General features: G+C 50.7%; 2 protein-coding genes across 5 annotated transcripts; both read right to left on the bottom strand.

Moving 5' to 3' along the window:
- Positions 1-2,992: 2,992 nt before the first annotated feature.
- Positions 2,993-7,171, bottom strand: LOC308358160 (dipeptidase 3-like; the record flags this gene model as incomplete). The annotated part of the gene is made up of 10 exons (XM_080828238.1): positions 2,993-3,346; positions 3,439-3,574; positions 4,032-4,107; positions 4,591-4,675; positions 4,965-5,141; positions 5,269-5,338; positions 5,569-5,710; positions 5,792-5,921; positions 6,417-6,543; positions 6,879-7,171. 10 exons carry the CDS (start codon positions 7,169-7,171, stop codon positions 3,104-3,106), a joined length of 1,479 nt encoding a protein of 492 aa, XP_080684364.1. The 3' UTR covers positions 2,993-3,103.
- A 5,258-nt stretch (positions 7,172-12,429) lies between these two features.
- LOC308358157 (dipeptidase 2-like) lies at positions 12,430-20,426 on the bottom strand. 4 transcript variants are annotated; one of them, XM_080828233.1, is made up of 11 exons: positions 20,321-20,426; positions 16,751-17,036; positions 16,290-16,416; positions 15,878-15,980; positions 15,652-15,793; positions 15,309-15,378; positions 15,014-15,190; positions 14,600-14,684; positions 13,894-13,969; positions 12,883-13,018; positions 12,430-12,799 (listed from the first exon to the last, which is right to left on the bottom strand). In XM_080828233.1, the coding sequence occupies exons 2-11, from the start codon at positions 16,990-16,992 to the stop codon at positions 12,542-12,544; spliced, it is 1,416 nt and encodes a 471-aa protein (XP_080684359.1). In that variant the 5' UTR covers positions 16,993-17,036; positions 20,321-20,426; the 3' UTR covers positions 12,430-12,541. The 4 variants fall into 4 exon arrangements, with proteins under 4 accessions (XP_080684359.1, XP_080684357.1, XP_080684358.1 ...); XM_080828231.1 differs by having other exon boundaries at positions 15,878-16,007; positions 20,312-20,418; XM_080828232.1 differs by having other exon boundaries at positions 15,878-16,007; positions 20,321-20,418.
- Positions 20,427-21,749: the final 1,323 nt, after the last annotated feature.

Below are 21,749 nucleotides of genomic sequence, written 5' to 3'. Positions count from 1 at the left end.
AAAATGAGAAAGAAAAATTCACATACCATATGTGTATATAGCATGCTGAACACAAAATAAACACACCTATGCAACCAGCACTCAGATCAAGGTATAGAACTTTTCCAGAAACCCAAAAGCCCATCCTCATGCCCACTTCCAGGAATTACCTCCCCCAGGCTGTTACAGTATAGATTACTTTTGCCTGTCTTTGTACTTCATATGAAATAATATGAAATAATATGAGATGTATTATTTTGTGCTGACTTTCACTCAGCATTACTTTGAGAGATTCTTCCAAGTTGTGTGTAACTGTCCTTGGACATACGTATTCAACTTTAGTAAAAGATGTCAAACTGTCTTCCAAAGCAGTGGGTGTAAGTATGCTCATTTCTCCACATTCTTGCTAGCACTTGGTACTGTTCATCTGTTGAAATTTTTAGTTGTCTTCACTATGAGTTTTATTTTGCATTTCCTTAGTGGCTAACAATGTTTAGTACCTTTTCATATTCTCATTGGCCATTTGAATATCCTTTCTTATAAAGTTCCTATTCACATATCTTGTCCATTTTTATATTGGACAGTCTGTCTCTGGATATAAATCTTCTGTCGGTTATATATGTCGAAAATTTCTCTTACTCTATAGCTTGCTTTTTCACTCTTTTTAATCGTATCTTATGGCAAACATGTTATTAATTTTTTTAAGATTTATTTATTTATTTATTCAACAGATGGAGATCACAAGTAGGCAGAGAGGCAGGCAGAGAGAGAGGGGAAACAGGCTCCCTGCTGAGCAGAGAGCCCAATGCGGGGCTCGATCCCAGGACCCTGGGATCATGACCTGTGCCGAAGGCAGAGGCTTTAACCCACTGAGCCACCCAGGTGCCCAATAAGTTATTAATTTTAATGTCACCCAATTTATCAATATTTTCCTTCTGCAGTTAAGGCTTTTTTTTTTAAGATTTATTTATTTATTTATTTGACAGACAGAGATCACAAGTAGGCAGAGAAGCAGTCAGAGAGAGAGAGAGGAGAAAGCAGGCTCCCTCCTGAGCAGAGAGCCCGATGTGGGGCTTGATCCTAGGACTCTGGGATCTTGACCTGAGCCGAAGGCAGAGGCTTTAACTCACTGAGCCACCCAGGTGCCCCTAGTTAAGGCTTTTTATGTTGAAGTCACCAAAGTATGTTTCTACGTTATCTTCTAGGAGTTTTACTCTTTTGCTTTTTGCATTTGGATCAGTAACATCTTCAAATTAATTTTATATTGTAAGTTGCATTCTGTATGGTGTGAGCTAAAGGACTAATATTCTCCCCTACCCCAGTTGTCCCGGTTTATCCTTGTTCTCCTTCACCTCACATCTAGCCCTCCCTCCTAACTTCTGCCTGGCTTATCTGTATAGAGTAAGACCCAACACCAGATGCACAGTTAACAAACAGCCTTGCATAGATTTTTCCATTGGTTCCTACATATGCAAAAAGTCCAATCCCTATAATAAGTCTCTTATTTTATATCATTCCTAGTGGATCTACTTATCTGATCAAACACCAACTGAAATGATACGCTTAAAGTGACAGAACTCATTCTACCAGATAGCAAGACTTGTTTGAAAGTTGCCGAAATTAAGACAGTGTGGTATTGATACTGTGATAAATAAATGAATGGAACAGAATTAGAAAACAGACCTATACGTTATATGGACATGATTTACAACATAGTCACTGTATATAACATACACATACGCAGAGAGTATAATTTCTCTTTCTCCCAATTTTAAGTTCCCTTGCAAGGAACTTAGATCAGGCTCTGGCCTGAGTGGATTAAGAGAGGAAAGGTGGCTAAAGATGGAGGGTCTGTAGGAAGCCAAGCAAATGATGCTAGTTTCCTTTTCTTTTTCTTTTTTAAAAGATTTTATCTATTTATTTATTTATTTCACAGAAAGATCACAAGCAGGCAGAGAGAGAGAGAGGGGAAAGCAAGCTCTCTGCTGAGCAGAGAGCCCGATGTGGGGCTCGATCCCACCCTGGGATCGTGACCTGAGCCAAAGACAGAGGCTTTAACCCATTGAGTCACCCAGGCACCCCTTTTTCTTTTTAAGTTTGATTTTTCCCTTTCCACTAAAAAGTCAGTTTAACAACAAATCAGGACTTTATTTTTAAAAATCTAACATTATATAAATTTTTTCTCTTGATATTTCCAAACAAGTTACTATTTATTATAAATGGTATCAGTTTCAGCTTCTTTTTTTAAAAATTTTTAAAATTTTTATTTTTTTAAAGATTTTATTTATTTATTTGTGTGTGTGTGTGTGAGAAAGAGAGAGAGAGAGAGAGGGAGCGAACACAGGCAGACAGAGTAGCAGGCAGAGGCAGAGGGAGAAGCAGGCTCCCTGCCGAGCAAAGAGCCCGATGTGGGACTCGATCCCAGGATGCTGGGATCATGACCTGAGCTGAAGGCAGCAGCCCAACCAACTGAGCCACCCAGGCATCCTGCTTCTTTTTTTTTTTTTTGTAAAGATTTTATTTATTTATTTGACAGAGATCACAAGTAGACAGAGAGGCAGGCAGAGAGAGAGAGGGGGGAGCAGTTTCCCCGCTGAGCAGAGAGCCCGATGCAGGGCTTGATCTTAGGACCCTGAGATCATGACCCGAGCCAAAGGCAGAGGCCCAACCCTCTGAGCCACTCAGGCGCCCCTCAGTTTCAGTTTCTTAAACACACACACACACACACACACACACACTTGAATCTTTCAGAGACTAGGAACCCACCTATTGTCACATCCCATGATGACATAGACACTGCACAGAAATGGATTCCTTTGTGCTCTTCTGTGGGCTCAGGCTTTTGGCATAGGAATATGGTAAGATCCCTTTGTATTTCCCAAAAGAAACAAAGCTGGAGTCCATTCACTTTGAGGCGCTGAAGGTAGACCTACAAGAGCCCTTACTAACCAGGAGCCCACCAGACCCCACTCCCCTGCTCCCCGGGGAGAAGAAAGGACTTTCACACCAGGATCTGTACTCAAAAATGTTTATTCTCATCATATACTTGTGTCTGGATGAGCAGGAGGGGCACTTTGTGAGACTTTGCCACAGTGGCCTTGGGGGGGCGGGGGGAATGGCCAAGTCACCAGAGATACAGGGTGAGGACTGAGAATGTGGCAGCAGCCACAGGACCTAGAACAAAGTATGGGGAGGCTTTTGAGGGCCTCTGGAGGACCTGACTGGTTGGCCACTTGGTCACCTCCAGGCGTGTGGCCACGTGTTCACTCTGAGGCTGAGACAGGAGGTGGGAGTGGCAAGACCTGACCACTTGCCTGTCTGGAAACTCAGCGTCCACAGGGTTCTGCCCACTGTTCTCCTCTCTGACCTGGGGGTGGGAGTCAGCAGTCAGTGGCTTCCATAGCACCCCTCCTCATCTACTCAAACCACTGCAACTTCCTTTTGCCCAGCCCAGCATACCTTTTCTACCTGTCTGAAGACCCGCAGCAGGTTTCCACGAAGGACACCCTGAAGCTCTTCTTCACTCCAGCCTCGAGTCAGCAACTCCTCTATTAATACTGGGTATGTGGACACATCCTCCAGCCCCTGAGGGAACCTGTGTGGCGGTGAGTCGACCAGTTCTGGAACCTCAGCCGTGATCTTGGTCTAGGGCCCACCATCCCACCAGCCCCAATCACAGATGCAAAATTGAAGGCCATGTCCTCCAGGCTACTGAATGTCACTTTGGGAGCTCCCTGGAGACTGAGCTGTGGCTTAGTCCGTGAGCAGATGACTGGCCCAAAAGAGATCTGCTGGGCTGGGAGTGGAGCATGTGATGGGCAAAGGAGGATACTTAATGAATGTGATAATCTGGAGTGGGAGTGGGTCCACCAGGCCATAGGAGGGGCAGAGACAGCCCAGGAAACAGGCCCTGGGAGTGTAGAGATACCAGGGGATCTAGAAAACCAGAGCCTATAGACAAGGTCTGAAGGATGGGAGGACCATGGCATGGGAACAGAGACTAAAGGACTCCCTGTTGTCCTGCCCAGGACAAACCCCAGGGAAGCACTCACCGACCAGACCCATCATAATTTCCGCCAATCCCGATGAACTCTGATCCAATGACTTCTCTGATGTGGTCAAAGTGATCTATGGGGTAGGGGTTAGTGGTGGGCAGCGTAGGCTGGAGCTAGCCCTGGTCTGGGGAAGCTCAGCCCTGGTCAGTTCTCCTGCCCACAGCGCTCCCCACCATGGCAGCTGACTTCATGGAGCTCCTGGCCAGTTGTGAGTTCTGAAGTGGCTCTAGGCTGAACAGTGGACTTCAGAGCTGCACCTTTAGAATTTTTTCTGCCTGGGAGCCACCCTACCTCTGGGCTCCTTGAGAGCCTGCCTGTCCTACCCAGAAAGGGTAGAGCAAAGAGATTCAGAGACAGAGGCAGTTGCTTCCCCCAAACACACCAGCACTGATTGTGGCCCCAGATCTGGGTGGCAGTGAAGAGCTGTGTCTGTTCCCCTGGGTTGTCAGAGGTCTGCCTGTTGCCCAACAGGCATGCTGAACTGCTGGAGCTGTCCCAAGGGCCCCCCGTGGCCACAGGCTCAAGCTAGAAGGGCATAAGTGGACATGAGGCTCACCTGCCACAGTGGACACATTAGCAAACAGGTTACACTGAAGAACCCCCATGGACAGCGTCACCATCACAATGCCACCATTCTTCTTCTACAGGGATAAACAAACGGACACTTAGTTTGGCTCTTCTGGCCTGATGGCCTGCCCTGGGCCCTGGGGACCCTGGTAGGACAGTGCTCAGTCCTTGCTTCAGGGGCTGGAAGAGGCTTCACCTCTGGGTCCCTGAGTGGAGTCGATTTGGCTTTGACTTTCAGAGATGGGGGAGGGTTAACCAGCCTTGGATCCAAGGATGAGGCCTGTGCTAGTAGCTCTGCTCAAGGTCAAGAACATTTGTATGAAGCAGGCCTAGCTGTGGTAGCTAGCTGAGGTAGCTACTCACCAGAAGTTGCAGGATGTCATCGGGAACGTTCAGCACACTGTTGCACACGGCCCTGGCAGCTGAGTGGGAGAAGATGACGGGAGCCTTCGACACCTTCAGGGCTCGTCGTACCAAAGTGTCTGATGCATAGGACAAGTCCACCATCATGCCCAGGCGGTTCATTTCCCCTATCACCTTCTGCAGAGACAGTTTTGTTTTTTTTTTTTTAATTTTATTTTTGAGGTGGGGAGATGTCAAGGATGCACATACGTGCATATTCTCTGTAGGGAACAGGTTGGGTAGGGTATAGAACAGGAGTCCTCACCTCACCAAAGCTTGTCAACCCACTGACGTTGGTGTAGAAGTGGTGTTTAAACTTGGTGGAACTTTCTGCCCTGCAGGAGAGCCAGAAGAGGGCAGTTTGTCAAAGGCCACACGTCATGGGCAACAGTGCCTGGGGGCTCTGCTGTCCCTCTGTCCATCCTCCCAACAGAGTAAGGACCTGGGCTAGATGCTTTCTGGGAGTGTGAGCGGCCTGCTGGGGTGGACTCCTGTGTCCTCACCTCTTTGGCCATTTCCCCACCGTACCCTCTGCCATCTCACTCTGGCTGAGCGCTGCGCTTACCAGGGCGTGCTGCAGGTGAAGGTGAGTGCCAGGTAGCGCACTCCCAGCAGGTAGAAAACACGCAGCACCGACAGGCTGCTATCCAGGGAGTGACCGCCCTCCACACCAATGAGGCAGGCCAGCTTTCCAGTGCTGTTCAGACCTGGGAGAGGATGGATAATCAAGTGGTCAGCACCAGGACCACCAGAGGGAGCTCCCAACTGCCCCCCATTTGCCAGTCCACCTTTGGCTGATGTCACTAGTTCCAGTTCAGAGTAGGAGGCGCACAGGCGATGAATGAGGTCAATCTGCTCCAGGGTGAGGCGCAGGGCATCCTGGTCCTGGGTCTGGCAGGGGGCGTAGGCTGACCAGAACTAGAGGTAGGCCCCAGGGGTCCGGAGTGAGATTGGGGTGGCCTCCGAAGTCCCTGGCCTGCCACTCTTCCTCAGCCCCCAAGCTACTCATTTGGGTCAGTGGCCCAGAATGAAATACTGCATGACCCTGTGGTATCCTGATGACTGTGAGGCTTGTTGCCAGCAGTCAGACTGTGGACCGTGGAACACCATTGTGTGCTGTTTGTCCGTGTGCTGTGTGAATGCCCTGAGGCCAACCACTATGTCTTTTTGGCTTGAGCAGCCCCCACACTCACCAGAGATCTTTGGGTCACTTTCTGTGTATCTCCACAGGACCTGGGCACCCATGTGGCTGGCCTGCCTTGGCCTCCAGTGCACCCATGTTCCCGGCAGCCGCGTGATGACACACTGTGTGTTCTATGATTCTAATCACCCAGAGGCCTGCCTATCCAGGTTTCTGTGGCCCCAGCATTCCCCAGCAGCCATGCTGTAGCACCCTGTGTATCCCTGTGGTACCTGGGCACCCACGAGGCCTTCCTTAAGCTTGTCCAAGCTGGTCTGGCCACGACTGAAATTTCGCAGGTGAACATCTTGTAGCCTGTTCTGGAAAAGCTGTCTCAGGAGCTGGGGCAAATGGTTGTGGCTGGGGACATCAAGACAAGTTTCGAGTTGGAGACATGACCTCCAGGTCAGGCAGGACATGTTGACACACCTGGGCCTGTTCTGTCCCGGTCTACTTCCCCGTGTCACACGGACAATATGGAAGGATTCCTGAGGTGCAGCTTGGGAGGGAGTACAGGGGGGTACACCAGGAAGGGGCGTGGGAGGTAATGGAGGGAGAGGGCCTGGGTGATGGAGGAGAGAGCGCATCCAGGGGATGCTATGAGGGAGCTTACTAGCCCTGCATGCTGAGAAACTCTTCCCCAGCTTTGGGGTGGGCTTGGTCTCCATCCGCCCCCCACCACCGCACCTACGCACCCGTCCACGAGAGGGAAGGCCCGCATCAGGGCCCGTGTGCGCTCCCGCATTCTTGGAGTGCTGGAGGTGGCCGGCGTGGTCCGGGAGCTGGGGGTGACCGCCGGGGTCCGGGAGCTGCCGGTGGCCGGCATGGCCCAGGAGCTGGGGGCTCCGGGTGTGGTTGGAGCTCCGGGGGTTCCCGGCGTGGTCTGGGCGTGGGTTACCAGCCACTGCAGCAGAGATAGCAGGAGCAGGAGACGCAGCAGAAGTCGCTTACCGAGCGCGGGGGTACCCTCGAGGCCCAGGGGCTGCATGCTGCGCAGGGTGGGACGGGTGGGCAGGGGCCGGTGTCCGAGAGGAGGGGTGGCGAGGGGCAGAGCGCGGCGGTGGGGTCCCGACCGACCGTCGATTAAGGTGACCCAGCGGCGCGGCCTAGTGAGGAAGCGGGCGAGCGTCAGAACGCTTCCACCGGCAGGGGTCCGCGACGCCGCCGCCGCCTCGCATGGTGGCCGCAGGGGGCGACACAGACTTCCACCCCCAACTCGGAGGGCGCCCCAGCGGGCCCGACCAGCCTCTGCAGCGCCCCCTGCTCCTGGATCTGACCCCTGCACCTACTGTTTTCCCGGCTCCTGGGACCCAGGCTGGACAGCTCGGAGGGCAGAGGAGGCCAGCGGTCTTCCCAGTCTCACCCCTAGCCAGACAGGTCGCAGGTCCATGTGGGGTTTTGGTTTCAGGAATGTGTCCCACCCTGCAGTAGGTCAGACATTCCATGAAAAAGAGTAAATTGGATCTGTACTTCTTGACATTTTTGTACTTCTTGTACTTCTGTACTTCTTGATATTTCTACTTTTTGTACTTCTGTACTTCTTGATATTTTTGATAAAAATGAAATATAACAATAATATAAGGGGACCATTTTGTTTTAGTATCTAGTGTTGAAATTTGCTTCTGTTATGTGCTAATATATGCACAAGAAAAGACTCTAGATACTGAACATTAGTTATTAGTAGCCATCTTGGAAAGGCTACTCCCTGGTCAATTTATGTCACTTTTTTTTTTTTTTTTTTTTTTGGGTAATATGGTCCTCCTGGCTGAGGGATGCCATGGGTGGTGCTGGTGAAGGCTGGCCAGTTTAATAAGAGATTAGTGGAGGCACCACAGCAGCTGAGCTTGGAAGGATGGGGTCTGGATTGGCAGGGGTTGGAGAGGGCATCCCAGGTTGGACAATAGCCCAGGCAAAGGTCTGGTTTGGACAGGATAGCTGTAGGAGGAGCTGGAAAGTCCTCAAAGGCATAGAATAGTGGGACAAGAATTCTTGCTGGTAAGGGTATGAGGGAGCTTGGTCTGACACATGATTTCATGTGTGAAGAAATCCTCCTTCAAGACAAGCTTGTTTCCAGGATGGCCAGAGGCCTGGACAGTGTAATTCATCGTTTTCTGCAGAAAAAGTGCAGATGCACTGGGAACTGATCTCAGAACTGTGTTTGGGTGGCATGTGGGCCTCCAGGTCCTACAGTCTGAGAGGGGCCTATAGCACAGACTAAAATCTGATTCATTTCCCTTCTGTATCTGGACCTGTCACCTATTCTCCCATCTGAGCTCCCTGATAATTGGGCCTCCCCTTCTGGGCACCAGGAGAAGGGCCTTGACCTCTGGTCACCACTACCTCCTGTCCTGCTCCCTACTCATGCCTGGGGGTTAAGAACTAAATCTGACCCTGCTGCCTCCAGCTTTGGCTCTCTCAGGAGTGAGAGAGACAGAAGGGAGGGAGAATGTTCATTCTGGTCTCTCATATACCAAGCTGTCTTGCTACAGGAGGTCTTCATTTAAGTGATATAAACAACATAATGAATGATGAATTTGCTAATAGTTTATTGAAAGTTCAGAAGTACTGGCGTGCTTGGGTGGCTCAGTCAGTTAAGCATCTGACTCTTGGTTTCAGCTCATGTTATGATCTCAGGTCATGAAACGGAGCTCTGTGTCGGGCTCCACACTCAGTAAGGAGTCTGCTTGAGATTCTCTCTCCTTCTCCCTCTGTCCCTCCCGCTCTGCTCTCTCTGTCTCTCTCAAAACCAAATAAATATATTTTTAAAAGTTCAGAAGTATTGCACATACAGCTATTTCCTATGATAGTCTTAGGTGAAAGGAGAGGGCATAATGTTTATAATTAATTTTTAATGTCATCAAATTAATACATAAACACCATTTCAAATATTTGATTTTGGTTTACTAAGTAAATCAGAGTTATACTCTTCCTGATAACGACTGGAAAAGTTGGGCAAAATATAAAAAGGATCTTCCTGAAGACAACAGAGAGTTAAATAAGGTACTTTAAAAATTACTTGATGAGGATCCAGCGAGGGTGGAAACCCAGAGATGAGCCCGACTTGGGGGCTTCTCTTCCACAAGGGGTGTTGTGGTCTGAAGAGCCACCGAAGTAAGGGGGACCCTGATGAACACTTAGTTTTGAGTTAGAACACAAAAGAATGTGCCGGGAGAATGAATGAGGGAATTCATTCCCTCACTGCAGGCCTGCAGCACCTCTGGTTATTAAGCAATTGTCTCAACTCCAGATGCAGTCTTCTGTGCTCTGCTCTGTGAGGCTGGGGCTCAAACTCCTAAAACCATATTTTCCAGCCCCCTTGCTGGCTTCCTGGCATTCGGCCAAGAGGGGCTACAGAGGAAACTGAAAGGCAGTTTTTTCTGTTCCAGCAGTGACAGTTAGCTGCAGGCTGTCACAGAGCAGCCCCTCATGTTTAGAACACCTGCACCGCTGAGCAAGGTCCTGTCCTCGAGAGGTCTTCTCCCCAGCAGCACAGGGCCCTCCCATAAGCTTCTGTCTCCTACCACCTCTTCCCATTTTTTCCTAAATGGGCCCTGAGCTGGATCAGCTTTGCTTGGAAGGATCTGTAAAAGGATTAAGGTCATTTCAGAGGGCTACTCAGTGTACCCAAAGGAGTCAAGAAGGGAGAGAACAGGCAAAATGAAGAGAAAGCACTATTAGAACTTTCTGAGTAATATGGCAGACTGCAGCCCATTTGGAGCCTGAGGGAAAAGGAAAACACATGTTCCGATATATATTTTCAATGATGAACTTTTCTAGAAGACTAAAATAGTTGAAAAATATTAAAGAACTGAAAAGTAGGTGTATTAACTCACACATTATTTTATTCATACCCAAACCAGAATTTATTATAATTTTACTTAACTGGCTTTAATGGAGGCAAGCTCATGAATAAAATTTTCCTTTTTTTTTTTTTTTTTGCTTTGTAAGTTTTTATTTTAATACTTGTTAGTTAACATACAGCATTATATTAGTTTCAGGTGAACAATATTATATTGGTTTCAGCAATTCCATACATCACCTGGGGTTCAACAAGTGTGCTCCTTAATCCCCATCACCTATCTCACCCATCCCCCCACCCACTCGTCTCTGATAACCATCAGTTTGTTTTCTACAGTTAAGAGTCTGTTTCTTAAAAAAAAAAAAAAAATCTGTTTCTTGATTTGTCTCTCTTTCTCTCTCTTTTTCCCTTTGTTTTGTTTCTTAAATTCCACACGACTGAAATCATACGGTATTTGTCTTTCTCTGACTGATTTATTTGCTTGGCGTTATACTCTCTAGCTTCATCCATGTCATTGCAAATGGCAAAATTACATTCTTTTTTTTTTTAAGATCTATTAATTAATTAATTTATTTGACAGAGAGAGAGATATCACAAGTAGGCAGAGAGGCAGGCAGAGAGAGAGGGGGAAGCAGGCTCCCTGCTGAGCAGAGAACCCAAAGAGGGGCTCAATCCCAGGACCCTGAGACCATGACCTGAGCTGAAGGCAGAGGCTTAACCCACTGAGCCACCCAGGCACCATACATTTTTCTTTATAGCTGAATAATACTCCATTGTGTGTATACATGTGCACGCGTGCGCATGCACATGTGTGTTTGTGTGTGTGTGTGTGTGTGTGTATGCCTCATCTTCTTTACCCATTCATCACTCATTGGACACTTGGCCTGCTTCCATAATTTTTTTAAGATTTTACTTATTTATTTGACAGAGAGAGAGATCTGAAGTAGCCAGAGCAGCAGGCAGAGAGAGAGGTGGAAGCAGGCTCTCTGCTGAGCAGAGACCCTGATGTGGGGCTTGATCCCAGGACCCTGAGATCATGACCTGAGCCAAAGGCTTAACCCACTGAGCCACCCAACCACCCCATTGCTTCCATAATTTGGCTATTGTAAATAATGCTGCTATAACCATGGGGGTGCATGTATCCCTTTGAATTAGTGCTTTTGTATTCTTTGGGTAAATACCCAGTAGTGCCATTGCTGGCTCTGTAGGGTAGTTCTATTTTTAACTTTTTGAGGAACCGCCATCCTATTTTCCACAGTGGCTGTACCAGCTTACATTCCTACCAACAGCGTACAAGTGTTCCTTTTTTTCCACAGTCTTGCCAACATGTGTTTCTTGTGTTGTTGGTTTTAGCCATTCTGACAGCTGTGAGGGGATACCTAACTGTGGTTTTCATTTGCATTCCCTGATAGTAAGTGACAATGAACATCTCATAAATAATATTTTCAAAATCTCCCTCTTTGTTTAGCTCATTTTCTATTGAGAGATTGAATGTTTGGCAATTTCTCTTGACCAAGTGAGGATCTTAAATAATTTCTAAATAACTGTAGCCTATAGGATGCCATTGTGACTGGTATAGTTAAAAATTTTTTTTAAGGCCTTGTCTAAATTTGCATAAAATTCCACTAAGCAAAACCAAGAATTTGATGTTCAACTGACTGAGCCACCCAGGCTTTGAACTATACCGTTTGGGGTTATTATGAAAAGTCTGCTTTAAACATTATTTCATATGCCTTTTGGAAAACCTATGTATGCATTCCTGTTGGATATATACCTGAGGCGAAATTACTCAGTCATGGGGTATGCATAGACTATTAGTATTAACTATTATTTTTATTAGTCATTATCTATTATCATATTTATTATTAATAGCTGTCATTATTAGCATTAACTATTAATTTTGACTATTATTAATGCAGTTGCTATTATCATTAATGGCCTGGGGATAAGATAGTGCGGTTTTCTAAGTAGCTTGTGCTTCTCAGAGAGAAAGTCCCTGAGGGACATGGGAGGGGGTGGGTCCACATCCAGGGAAGTTCTGTCTTTGGAGGTCCGTGGCCCATCATGTAGCCTGGTGTTTTGGGCTCTGTCCAAATCGGAACAAAGATTATTTGTGATCCAGGCAGGTTCCCTTCTTGGGAATCCGAACCGGAGTTCCCTTCAAGATCCCCAGGTTGTGGTCAGTGGGTCAGGATGTGGACTGAGTGAGCTGTTGAGAGGCAACCCAGAGGAAGATCCATTCTCCCCAAGCTGGAGCATGTGTCACGCACTGTCTTCTTCCAGTGCTGAGCCCAACCACCGGGGTCTTCTTGGGTCATGCTAGTGAGACTCAGGTCTTACTTGAGTAACTCATGGTTGACTGCAGGGTCCCCACCAACCACCAGAACTGGGATCCTGTGCCACCATCCAACCCCTCCCCCCCGCCCACCCAGAGAAGGATACTCATGCCTGGTTCCATGTGAAACATTTATTTTCAGGAAATGTTTGTGCCTGCATGATGGGGGGAACATTGTGGGGTGTCTGTAGCTGCCATAGTAACATCTGGTAGGATTAACTGGGTCACCAGAACCACAGAATGAGGACTAAACAGGCAGCAATAACTGTGAGGCCTGGAGCCATTCTGGGGGGAGATTTTGACAGTGATTGTCTAGGTGACCGCTTAGTTGTCCAGTGCTCTGAAGGCTCAGTTAGTTTCTGGTCTGGAGCCAGGTACCGTGACTGGTGCAGACGTGAGAGAACAGAGCGGCAAGAGCTGCCCAGCTGCTCATCCGGGATCTCATCCTCCAGCGGGCTTTGCCCCTTGCTTGCCTCCCGTACCTGGAGGTAGGAGTCTGTGGTCAGCAGCTCCCACAGCAACTGCGACAGACCCCTGTGCTACTCTTTTGCCCAGCCCAGCATACCTGCTCCACCTGTCTGAAGACCCGCAGCAGATTTCCTCGAAGGACACCCTGGAGCTCTTCCTCACTCCAGCCTCGACTCAGCAACTCCTCTATCAGAACCGGGTACATGGACACGTCCTCCAGCCCCTGAGGGAACCTGAGTGGCCGCGAGCCAGCCAGCTGTGGAACCTCGGCCCTGTTCCCTGTTCATGACTCAGAACCACAGCCCTCTGTGTCCAGGTCTACTGAACCCTAGCTTTGGTCAGATATGGGAAAGGGAGACCTGAAGAGGGTACGTGATTCACACCTGCTCGTTATACTGCAGAAGGAAGCTCCTAACCTCTTTGAAGCATCATAAAAACTCATTGAATTGTACTGTTAAGATCTATGTTGGGGCACCTGGGTGGCTCAGTCAGTTAAGCATCCCACTCTTGATCTCAGCTCAGATCTTGATCTCAGAGTCACGAGTTCAAGCCCCATTTTGGGCTCCATGCTGGGCATGGAGCTATTTAAAAAACAAAAACAAAAAACCCCACAATGATCTGTGTCTTTCACTGAATACAAATTTTCCCTCTGTTTATAAAAAGAAGAAAAGCTTTTTAAGAACTGGGTTGACCTCCTGCAGGCACAGACCCCGCTGCAGGCAGAGGAAATGCTCAGTTCACACCAGACCTTGCTAAGAGTCTGCTCAGAAGCAGTGGGTCAGGGCACCCTGGCTGCCTTGGTTGGAAGAGCATGTGACTCTTGATCTTGGGGTCATGGGTTGAAGCCCCACATTGCGTTGTAAAGATTACTTAAATAAAACTTAAAAATAGAAGTAATGGGTCTGCTGGCACTAAGGATGGACAGATGATGACCTAGAGTGGGGCCAAGTGTTGCAAACAAACAGTAAGGCCTGGGAAATAGACTCTGGGTGTGGGGAGAGGCAAGGTGGGCCTAAAGCTGTGAGGACCACAGTGTGGTGGGCACAGTGACTATCAAGGCCCTACTGTGGCACATCGAGTCTTAGACAAGCCATAGGGAAGCACTTACCGTCTGACCCCATCATAATCTCCGCCAATCCCAATGAACTTGGATCCAATGATTGCCCTGATGTAGTCAAAGTGATCTGGGGGATAGAGAGTCAGCAGCGTGGGGCTTCCAGGGCAGGGGTGGGATGGGGACTGCACTCTACCGATTCCCCTTCTGGTAGCCTATAGGCCACGCAGGCCAGTTCCTTCATGGCCTGGCACCCAGTGTGCCAACTTGAGGAGGCTGATGCCAGTTGACTCTAGACTGGAATTTAGATTTGGAGTAGACCCCATTTGGGCATCTTCTGATCCAGAATCACCCTGCCTCCAGTCTCCTTGAGAACCATGGGGGCTCCTTTCCATGGGTGTGGAGGATGAGGGGGGACAAAGAATACAACTGGCAAAGACCACAGAGACTTACGGGGCTGCCCAGTCCCTTGGTCAGAGGCAGGGGCAGGGAGCTTTGGGAGCCCCTGCAGAGGCACAGATGGTTGGCACCTGGGCTCTATGTCTGAATGCCTCCCTTATACCCATGAGTATCGTAGTTACCAACTCTGTGTCTTCAGTTCCACATGGCACCAAGGTGTTTTATACCATTCATCATTGAGTTTTTAGGAGCTGTGCCTGCAGCCAAGAATGAGTCAGACCACTGGGGCTGTACAGTGCCTCCCCGCCCCAAGGCTTCAGGTGCAAATCAGAGCTCTTCAGAGAGCCCAGGCGGGGCTTACCTGCCACAGTGGACACGTTGGCTAATGGGTTGCATTGCAGCACCCCCACTGACAAAGTCACCATCACGATGCCACCATTCTTCTTCTGCAGGGGTGGACAAATGCACACTCAGCTTTGCCCCCGAAACACCCACCTGCCCCTAGGCTCCCATGAAGAAGTTGTTCAGCTCTGGGTTTGACGTCAAAAGAGACTTCACCTCAAGGTTTGTGTACATGGAGGAGTCTCCACTCTGGTTGGGATGGAAATGTCTTGCAGTATTTACCGCTTAGAACCCCCACACCTGAGTTCAAGAATTCAGGGGCTATGGACTGTGGGTTTGTGGGGCAGATGTTCAGCCTAGGGTTTGAGAAAGTTGAGGCAACAGTGGCTCAGGTTCAAGGGCTCTTGGTTTGAGGGCCCAGGCAGTCTCTCACCAGAAGCTGTAGGATATCATCAGGAACGTTCCTGGCATTCTTGCATACACCTCGGGCAGCCGAGTGGGAGAAGATCACAGGTGCCCGTGACACTTCCAAGGCTCTCCGAGCCGCAGTGTCTGAGACATGGGACAGATCAACCATCATGCCCAAGCGGTTCATTTCCAGCACCACTTTCTGCAGTGACAGGTTGGGGAAACGGCATCAGGGGTGCACATGCCCATGAAATTTTCTGTAGGGAACTGGTGGGGCATGCACATTCACAGGGGGCAGGGTATGGAGCTAGGATCCTCACCTCACCGAACCTGGTCAGCCCAGTGACGTTGTTGTAGAAGGAATGGATGCCCTTAGCTGAGCTCTCTGCCCTGCAGGATGACCAGGAGGCAGTCTGAATGGTGGCCATGACTTGGCCACAAGAGCCGACTGAATCCTCTAGACCTGCATCCCCCTGCAGCAAGAGCAGGGACCCAAGCTGGGCTGTGCCTGGCACAAGGCAGTCCCTACTGGGAAGCCAGTCTTGCTCTGGGAACCCCTGCGGGTCAGTGTCAGATCCCAGGGGTAAAGCTTGGTCTGAGCCCCAGTGTGATCTCAGGCAGATGCCTGCAACAGTGGACGCATACCATTTACACTGTGCTCACCACGGTGTGTTGCAGGTGTGAGTGAATGTCAGGTAGCGCACACCCAGCACATAGAAGGAACGCAAGACGGAAAGGCTACTATCCAGCGAGTGGCCACCCTCCACACCAATGAGGCAAGCCAACTTCCGGGTGTTGTTCAGAGCTGGGGACAGGTAGGTCAGAGGGATCACTTTCAGAGGCTGGGGTATTCGGACAAGTCCCTAACACCCTCCACGCATCTGCCTACCTTGAACTGAGGTCACAAGCTCCAACTCAGAATGGGAGGCACACATGCGGTGGATGAGGTCGATCTGCTCCAGGGTGAGGCGCAGGGCATCCCGTTCCTGGGTCTGGCAGGGGACGTAGGCTGACCAGAACTGGGGGAAGGCCATGGGTTGGCTTGGGCAGGGGTTGCTTTCGAGCTCCCTGGGCTTCTTGCCTTCACAGCCCACACAGCAAAAGTGGTCACTTATAATGCATTGCTTGTTCTGTGGTCCATGGATGCTCACCAAACAAGTTCACTGTGACCCCTGCAGGCCCCAGCATCCATGTTGTGGTATTTTGGGAGGCCCTACTATAACTGAGTTCCCATGTGACTAACCTGTGGTCTCTGGGGTCCCCACACTCCCTCTCAGCCTTTCTGTCCATCCCTGTGGTACCTGGGCGCCCACGAGACCATCTCTAAGCCTGTCCAGGCTGGTGTGGCCATGGCTGAAATTCCGCAGATTGACATCCTGTAGTCTGTTGCCGTAAAACTGCCTCAGAACAAGGGGCATGTCGTTGTGGCTAGAGGGGGAGCAAGGCAAGGTCCGGTTAGGGTGAAATGGGCGGGTTCCTTAGGCTTTGGGATCAAGCAGGACCTGGGCCAAGGTTGGTGCGGGGAATGCCCCCTCCAGACCACACTGTCACCAGACTATACTAGAACCCCTTGAGGACTAGGCTAGGGGTTCCCACCAGGGACGGAATGAAAGAGGAAGGGAAAAGGCACCCAAGGATGATGGGAGAGTGCGTCCAGGGGTGGTGTGAGGGAGTTTCCTCACTAGCCCTGCACGCTGAGAACTCCTTCCCCCGCTTCGGGGTGGGCTCAGTTTCCACCCACCCTCACGCCGCAGCTACGCACCCGTCCACGAGAGGGAAGTCCCGCATCAGGGCTCGCGCGCGCTCCCGCAGACTTGGGGCGCTGGAAGAAGCCGGCGTGGCGGGGGAGCTGGGAGTGGCTGGCGGGGTCGGGGAGCTGGAGGTTCCCGGTGTGTTCTGGGCACGGGTTATAGGCCGAGGCGGCAGCAGCAGCACTAGGAGCAGGAGACGTAGCAGAGGTCGCCGGCGGATCGCTGGGGTACCCTTGAGGCCCAGGGGCTGCATGATGCTCAGGGCGGCACAGACAGGCAGGGGCCAGTGTCGAGAGCCTGAGGGGTGGCGAAGGACAGAGTAGCGATAGAGTCCGTAACATTGACTCGGACAACGGCAGCGCGGTCTGGCAAGGGGAGAAGGGACTCGCAGGATCTCGGACCCGGGCGCGCAGAGCATGCGCTCCGCCCGCCCCCAGCCAACCGGACACCACCCTCTGGGCGACTCCTCTCCTCTCTTCCCTCTCTCCTCATCTCCCGTGCTCCAAGGGACTAACCCAGGTTGCTCTGCTACTGCCTCTAACCTTGCTCTCCAGGAGAGAAGGCTTGGGGTGCTCCTCCCAGAGAGCAGCCTCTCTCAACCACATCTGGTCCCCAATCTGCCTGCATCCTGCACCAGGCACCCTGAGGGCTACATGCAAATGTCTCTGGCCACAGTACCCTGAGCTTTCTCGGATTCCTGCTGCTGAGCCACAGTGAGGGTGGGGTTGGGAGGAGACAGTGTCTGGAAATGAGGGGTTAACCTTGAGGACTTTGCATTCAGGAAGAGGCCCTCTGCCCCTGACCTCTCTCTCCCCTACATTACTTCCTTGCCTACTTGTCCATCCCCTGGGGGACTCAAGCCTGAACTGGGAACTGTCAGGGGCGCCCCTCCGCCTGTCTTCCCCAGTCAGTCTCAGGCAAGAGCTCCCTCCTCAGGAGATGCTACACCTCTGAATGGAGAGATTTTGGGGATGTGAACTGAGCAACCTTCTGGGGGCGGAGGAGGTGGGGGGGGCGGTCGGGGCGGGGGTCAGGGTGGCTTACTGAACAGAGCAGGAACTCAGCAAGCTCTTTGAGTGGGAGGAAATAAAGTCATTTATAGGGCAGCAGAGCACCCCTCCCCCCATCCCAGCAACATTCCTCCCAGAGCTTCAGGCTGGGCTGTTGGTCAGGGTCCCAGCTACCTCAGTGTGGAAGCCTGGTCTTCACTGAAGTCAGAAATACGGCTCCTAAGGAAAGGCCTGGCAGCTGGGTTCTGAGGCTACATCCGTCTTATCTTCTTGCTCCTGTGGCGCTAGCTCTTCCAGAAAACTCTAGGCTGAGTTGCGTTCTTCCTCTGTAGGCCCCACCCTCATTCCCAGCCTCAGGCCTTCGCCTTAGTTGCCTTCTCCAGGAACCACCTCCCTACACAAACACACACACACACACACACACACACACACACACACACACATCCCCCACACAAACAGTGGAATTCATCTTCTCCCAGAAGCTCCACCACGGAGAGGCCTCAAGGTCTCTGCCCAAACTCCTTCTTCCCCAGTCTCTCAAGGTTCCACTGTGAACCTTGGCACCCTCTGGAGCTGTTTCACCTTTGGAACCTTTTCCAGGTGGCAGGAGTGACCTGTGCGGGGGTAGTGACCTAAATCTGAAGACTGGAGACCTTAGAAACCACCCTAGAAAGGAAGTGAGGAAAACTCTGCCAGCCTGGCTGTATCTGAGTGATTGTGCAGATGATGGTGCCTGGTGTAGTCAGGCAGGGGTGGAGGGCAAACCGGTGGCACTGTGCTGGGGGTGGGTGTGCTGACTGCTGCAGCTGGAGGGTTCTCTGGGCAGCCCCACTGCAGAGTGTGCATCCCCTGGGGTATGTCCTTGCCCTGGGTGGCTGGTGAGCCCAAGCTCAGACCTGGCTCCCTCCTTTCTCCCGCTATGGCTGGTCAGCCACCCCATGCCCACTCATGAAGCCAGTGAGTGTGGAAAGGGAGGAGAAACTCTTGGACCAGCTGGTCTCCAAGACGAAAATGTTAGTTTGAGGAATAAACAATTTGTCTGTTCCACTCTTAATTGCCCCCCAGGAAGTGGGGGTATAAACAATGGGGAGAGGTAGGGAGGAAATCCAGAATAAATAGCAGCTGCTGACAGAGAAATAAGAAGGGAGAATTTTATTTTTGAGGTTAGCTTTTCTCCAGGGACCATATGTCTTACACCCCAAGACTTGAAGGAAACTGTTGCCCAGCAGAGACAGGCAGTGCCGAACCTGAGAAAGTGGGCACCATCTCTGTAGATGATCAGCCAGGGGGAATAAATTTCAGTAACGTTCAACTTCAGTCCTTAAGCTAACTCGCACTGCTAGTCATGGCCTTGTGATGACCATACAAAGTCAATCACAGAAACACAGACATACCCAGACCCTTATATGGTTAGGGACATGTGAATGTTCATACTCAAGGAGCAAGGGGGTTTTAGCCAGCCGGGTGGCCTGTTCTCCTTTTTACCTCGCCCGAGGCCGTCTCTCTACCCTGTCCTGTGCAGGGGGAAATAAACACATACTAATGAAGACTTGTCCCGTCCCTTTCTCCCCCCCACCCCCCGTCCCTCCCTCCCTCCCTTCCTTCCTCTCTCTCTCTCTCTCTCTCTCTATCTCACTTGCTTGCCTTTTAGAAGACTCCAGCATCTGTGGACAGACCTGGACAATTTTGGGGGAGGGACTATGAGAAGTTATCCAGGTTCTGGCAGTGGACACAAGAGGAAACAAGGGTGGAAGCCCAGGGCCTGCCTCCAGAGCTGACCTGAATGTCACCTGTGACACCTCCTACCCTCTGCCCACTTCTCCCCTTTAACAGCATCTCCAAATCGTTCTGGTTCAACCTCCAAACATCTCCCAGGGGTGCTTTCTCCATTCCCACTACCTTTTCCCCAGTTCCAGTCACTTTCATCTCTCACCTCCTCTTGGTCTCCCCACTTTTAGTCCATTCCCCAACTGAGCAGCCAGATCTATCTCTCTTTGAGAAAAATCTGTCATCTTCTTGCCTAAAGTTCTTTTGTGGCTTCCCATTGCTCTTTTTTTTTTTTCCTTAAAGATTTTATTTATTTGACAGAGAGAGAGAGATCACAAGTAGGCAGAGAGAGGGGGGGAAGCAGCCTCCCTGCTGAGTAAAGAGCCCGATGCGGGGCTCAATCCCAGGAACCTGAGATCACGACCTGAGCTGAAGGCAGAGGCTTAACCCACTGAGCCACCCAGGCACCCCTTCCCATTGCTCTTAGGATCCAGGTTTTCCACTAGTTGAAGTCAGAACTTTTGTAGGTCAGAATGGAGTAAAACCACGATACCCCAGCTTTCAGAAAGTTTGCATCATGCCACCTTGCTTTTATGAAAGACCTACATTAGTACCTGGTTTTACTAACCAAAAGAAATCTCTGAGCTCTCTGCTCAGCAGGGAGCCTGCTTCCCTTCCTCTCTCTCTGCCTCCCTTTCTGCCTACTTGTGATCTCTGTCTGTCAAATAAATAAAATCTTTAAAAAAAAAAAAGAAATCTGGAGAGGATTTTTGCTTTTAGGAAGAAAGCCATTACCATACTCACGTAGGTCTGTCTACCAAATTCCTTTCTTTGGCTTGTCTCTCCAGTCTCAGCAAATGGCATAAACCCTCTTGCCCTCTTGCTTTGCTTCCTGCAGCCACAAAGCCTTGTTATGTGTTGTTCCCTTAGCCTCCCACTGGTGGGGCTGCTGAGGCAGGGCCAGTGCAGGAGATCTTGACATCAAGGAGGGGTGTGTAAGCGCCTTCTCTTCTAATTCCTCCCCAATGTAGTGTTTACATAAATCAAGACCTGCCAAGGACGCAGTGGTAGAAACAGGCTTCTCCTGGGACCAAGCTTACTTTTGTGGCAGAGCTGACCCAAGGCCACCACTCTCCAGTGTATCACAAGAATATGCAGGGAAGAAAACTGTCAGAGCAACAGGCCCCCTCCTACACTCAGAGTGCAGGAGTGGGGGGCAGAGCCAGGGGCTCCCTCAGTCTCCAGCACTGCCCAGGTGATGTTCATCCTCCTTCAGGGCTCCTTGCTCCCGAGACTCATGCTGTCCCTCCTTCTTTCTGGCTGTCACTCTGGTTCAGCTGCCATGAGGATGGACAGAGCCAATTTCCCAAGATGCAACAGTCTCTGTGGCCAGAAGACAGCCTGGCCACCAGAGACACGCATCATCCAATCCCAAAGCTGAGGCTACCCTTCTGGAAGTGGCCAACAGGTAACATATTTTTCTTCTTCAAAAGGCAGCCACTGTCCACCTTGCTGGGAGAAGTGCAGTAAGCACCAGTGCGTCTCTGTCTCCTGTTCCCCCCGGCCTCCTTTCTAATCCCCACCTTTGTCTTCCACATCCTTGCCAGCCTTCCTGACCATCTTGGGTCTCCTGCAGCCAGACTCCGCCTGATCTCAGGCAGTATGGAGGATCCAGTATGCAGGGTCCCCAGAGCAAATCACAGTGGTGTTCTGCAGGCTTGAAGTGTCTGACGGGGATGCTTCCCAGGACCAGATATTTCCGTCATTTAAGTGTAAAGCTCACAGGGCTTGGGACTCTGGCCCTGAGGTTGGTTTGCCTGCTGTCCCATGTTCTTGAGGTTGTGCCATCAGCTGGGGGAGGCTGGAGAGGCAGGGGCTACAGGAGTTCGACTGAGGAAGGTCCTACAGGGAAGTCCCTGGGATCCATACGACACCTTCTGAACCGTGACATTTGGTCGCCTAGAGAGGGGGGCATATCATGGAGAACTCGGACAGATCCAAACCCTCTTTGGTAACGTAATTTCTTTAAAAACGGAAACGTGGATGAGCCTCTCCTATTGCTTGGGTTCAGGCTTGCTGGAACCTTTCCCCCCTCCTCCTCCTCCTTGCCTGGGTCCGCATCCTCTTCACCACCATCTGCAGGGGCTGACCCTGCTGAAGCCGGCCAGTGAACTCAGTGAGGCCATGACCACCCTATTCTGGCCCCACATCTGAGCACAGCAAAGGCTGAACC

The sequence above is a fragment of the Martes martes genome (genome assembly GCF_963455335.1).
Source record: "Martes martes genome assembly, chromosome: 17".
Classification (NCBI taxonomy): Eukaryota; Metazoa; Chordata; class Mammalia; order Carnivora; family Mustelidae; genus Martes; species Martes martes.
This window is presented reverse-complemented; position numbering and strand designations above follow the sequence as displayed.

What these genes read in the sequence shown, in the direction of transcription:
- LOC308358157 (XM_080828230.1), bottom strand. Translation starts at nt 17,366, where the DNA reads ATGCAGGCAGATTGGGGACCAGATGTGGTTGAGAGAGGCTGCTCTCTG. An exon ending in GGCTGACCAGGTTCGGTGAG is followed by an intron (nt 15,191 to 15,308) that starts GTGAGGATCCTA and finishes CTGTCACTGCAG; the next exon opens with AAAGTGGTGCTGGAAATGAA. An exon ending in TCTTCAGACAGGTGGAGCAG is followed by an intron (nt 12,800 to 12,882) that starts GTATGCTGGGCT and finishes TCCTACCTCCAG; the next exon opens with GTACGGGAGGCAAGCAAGGG.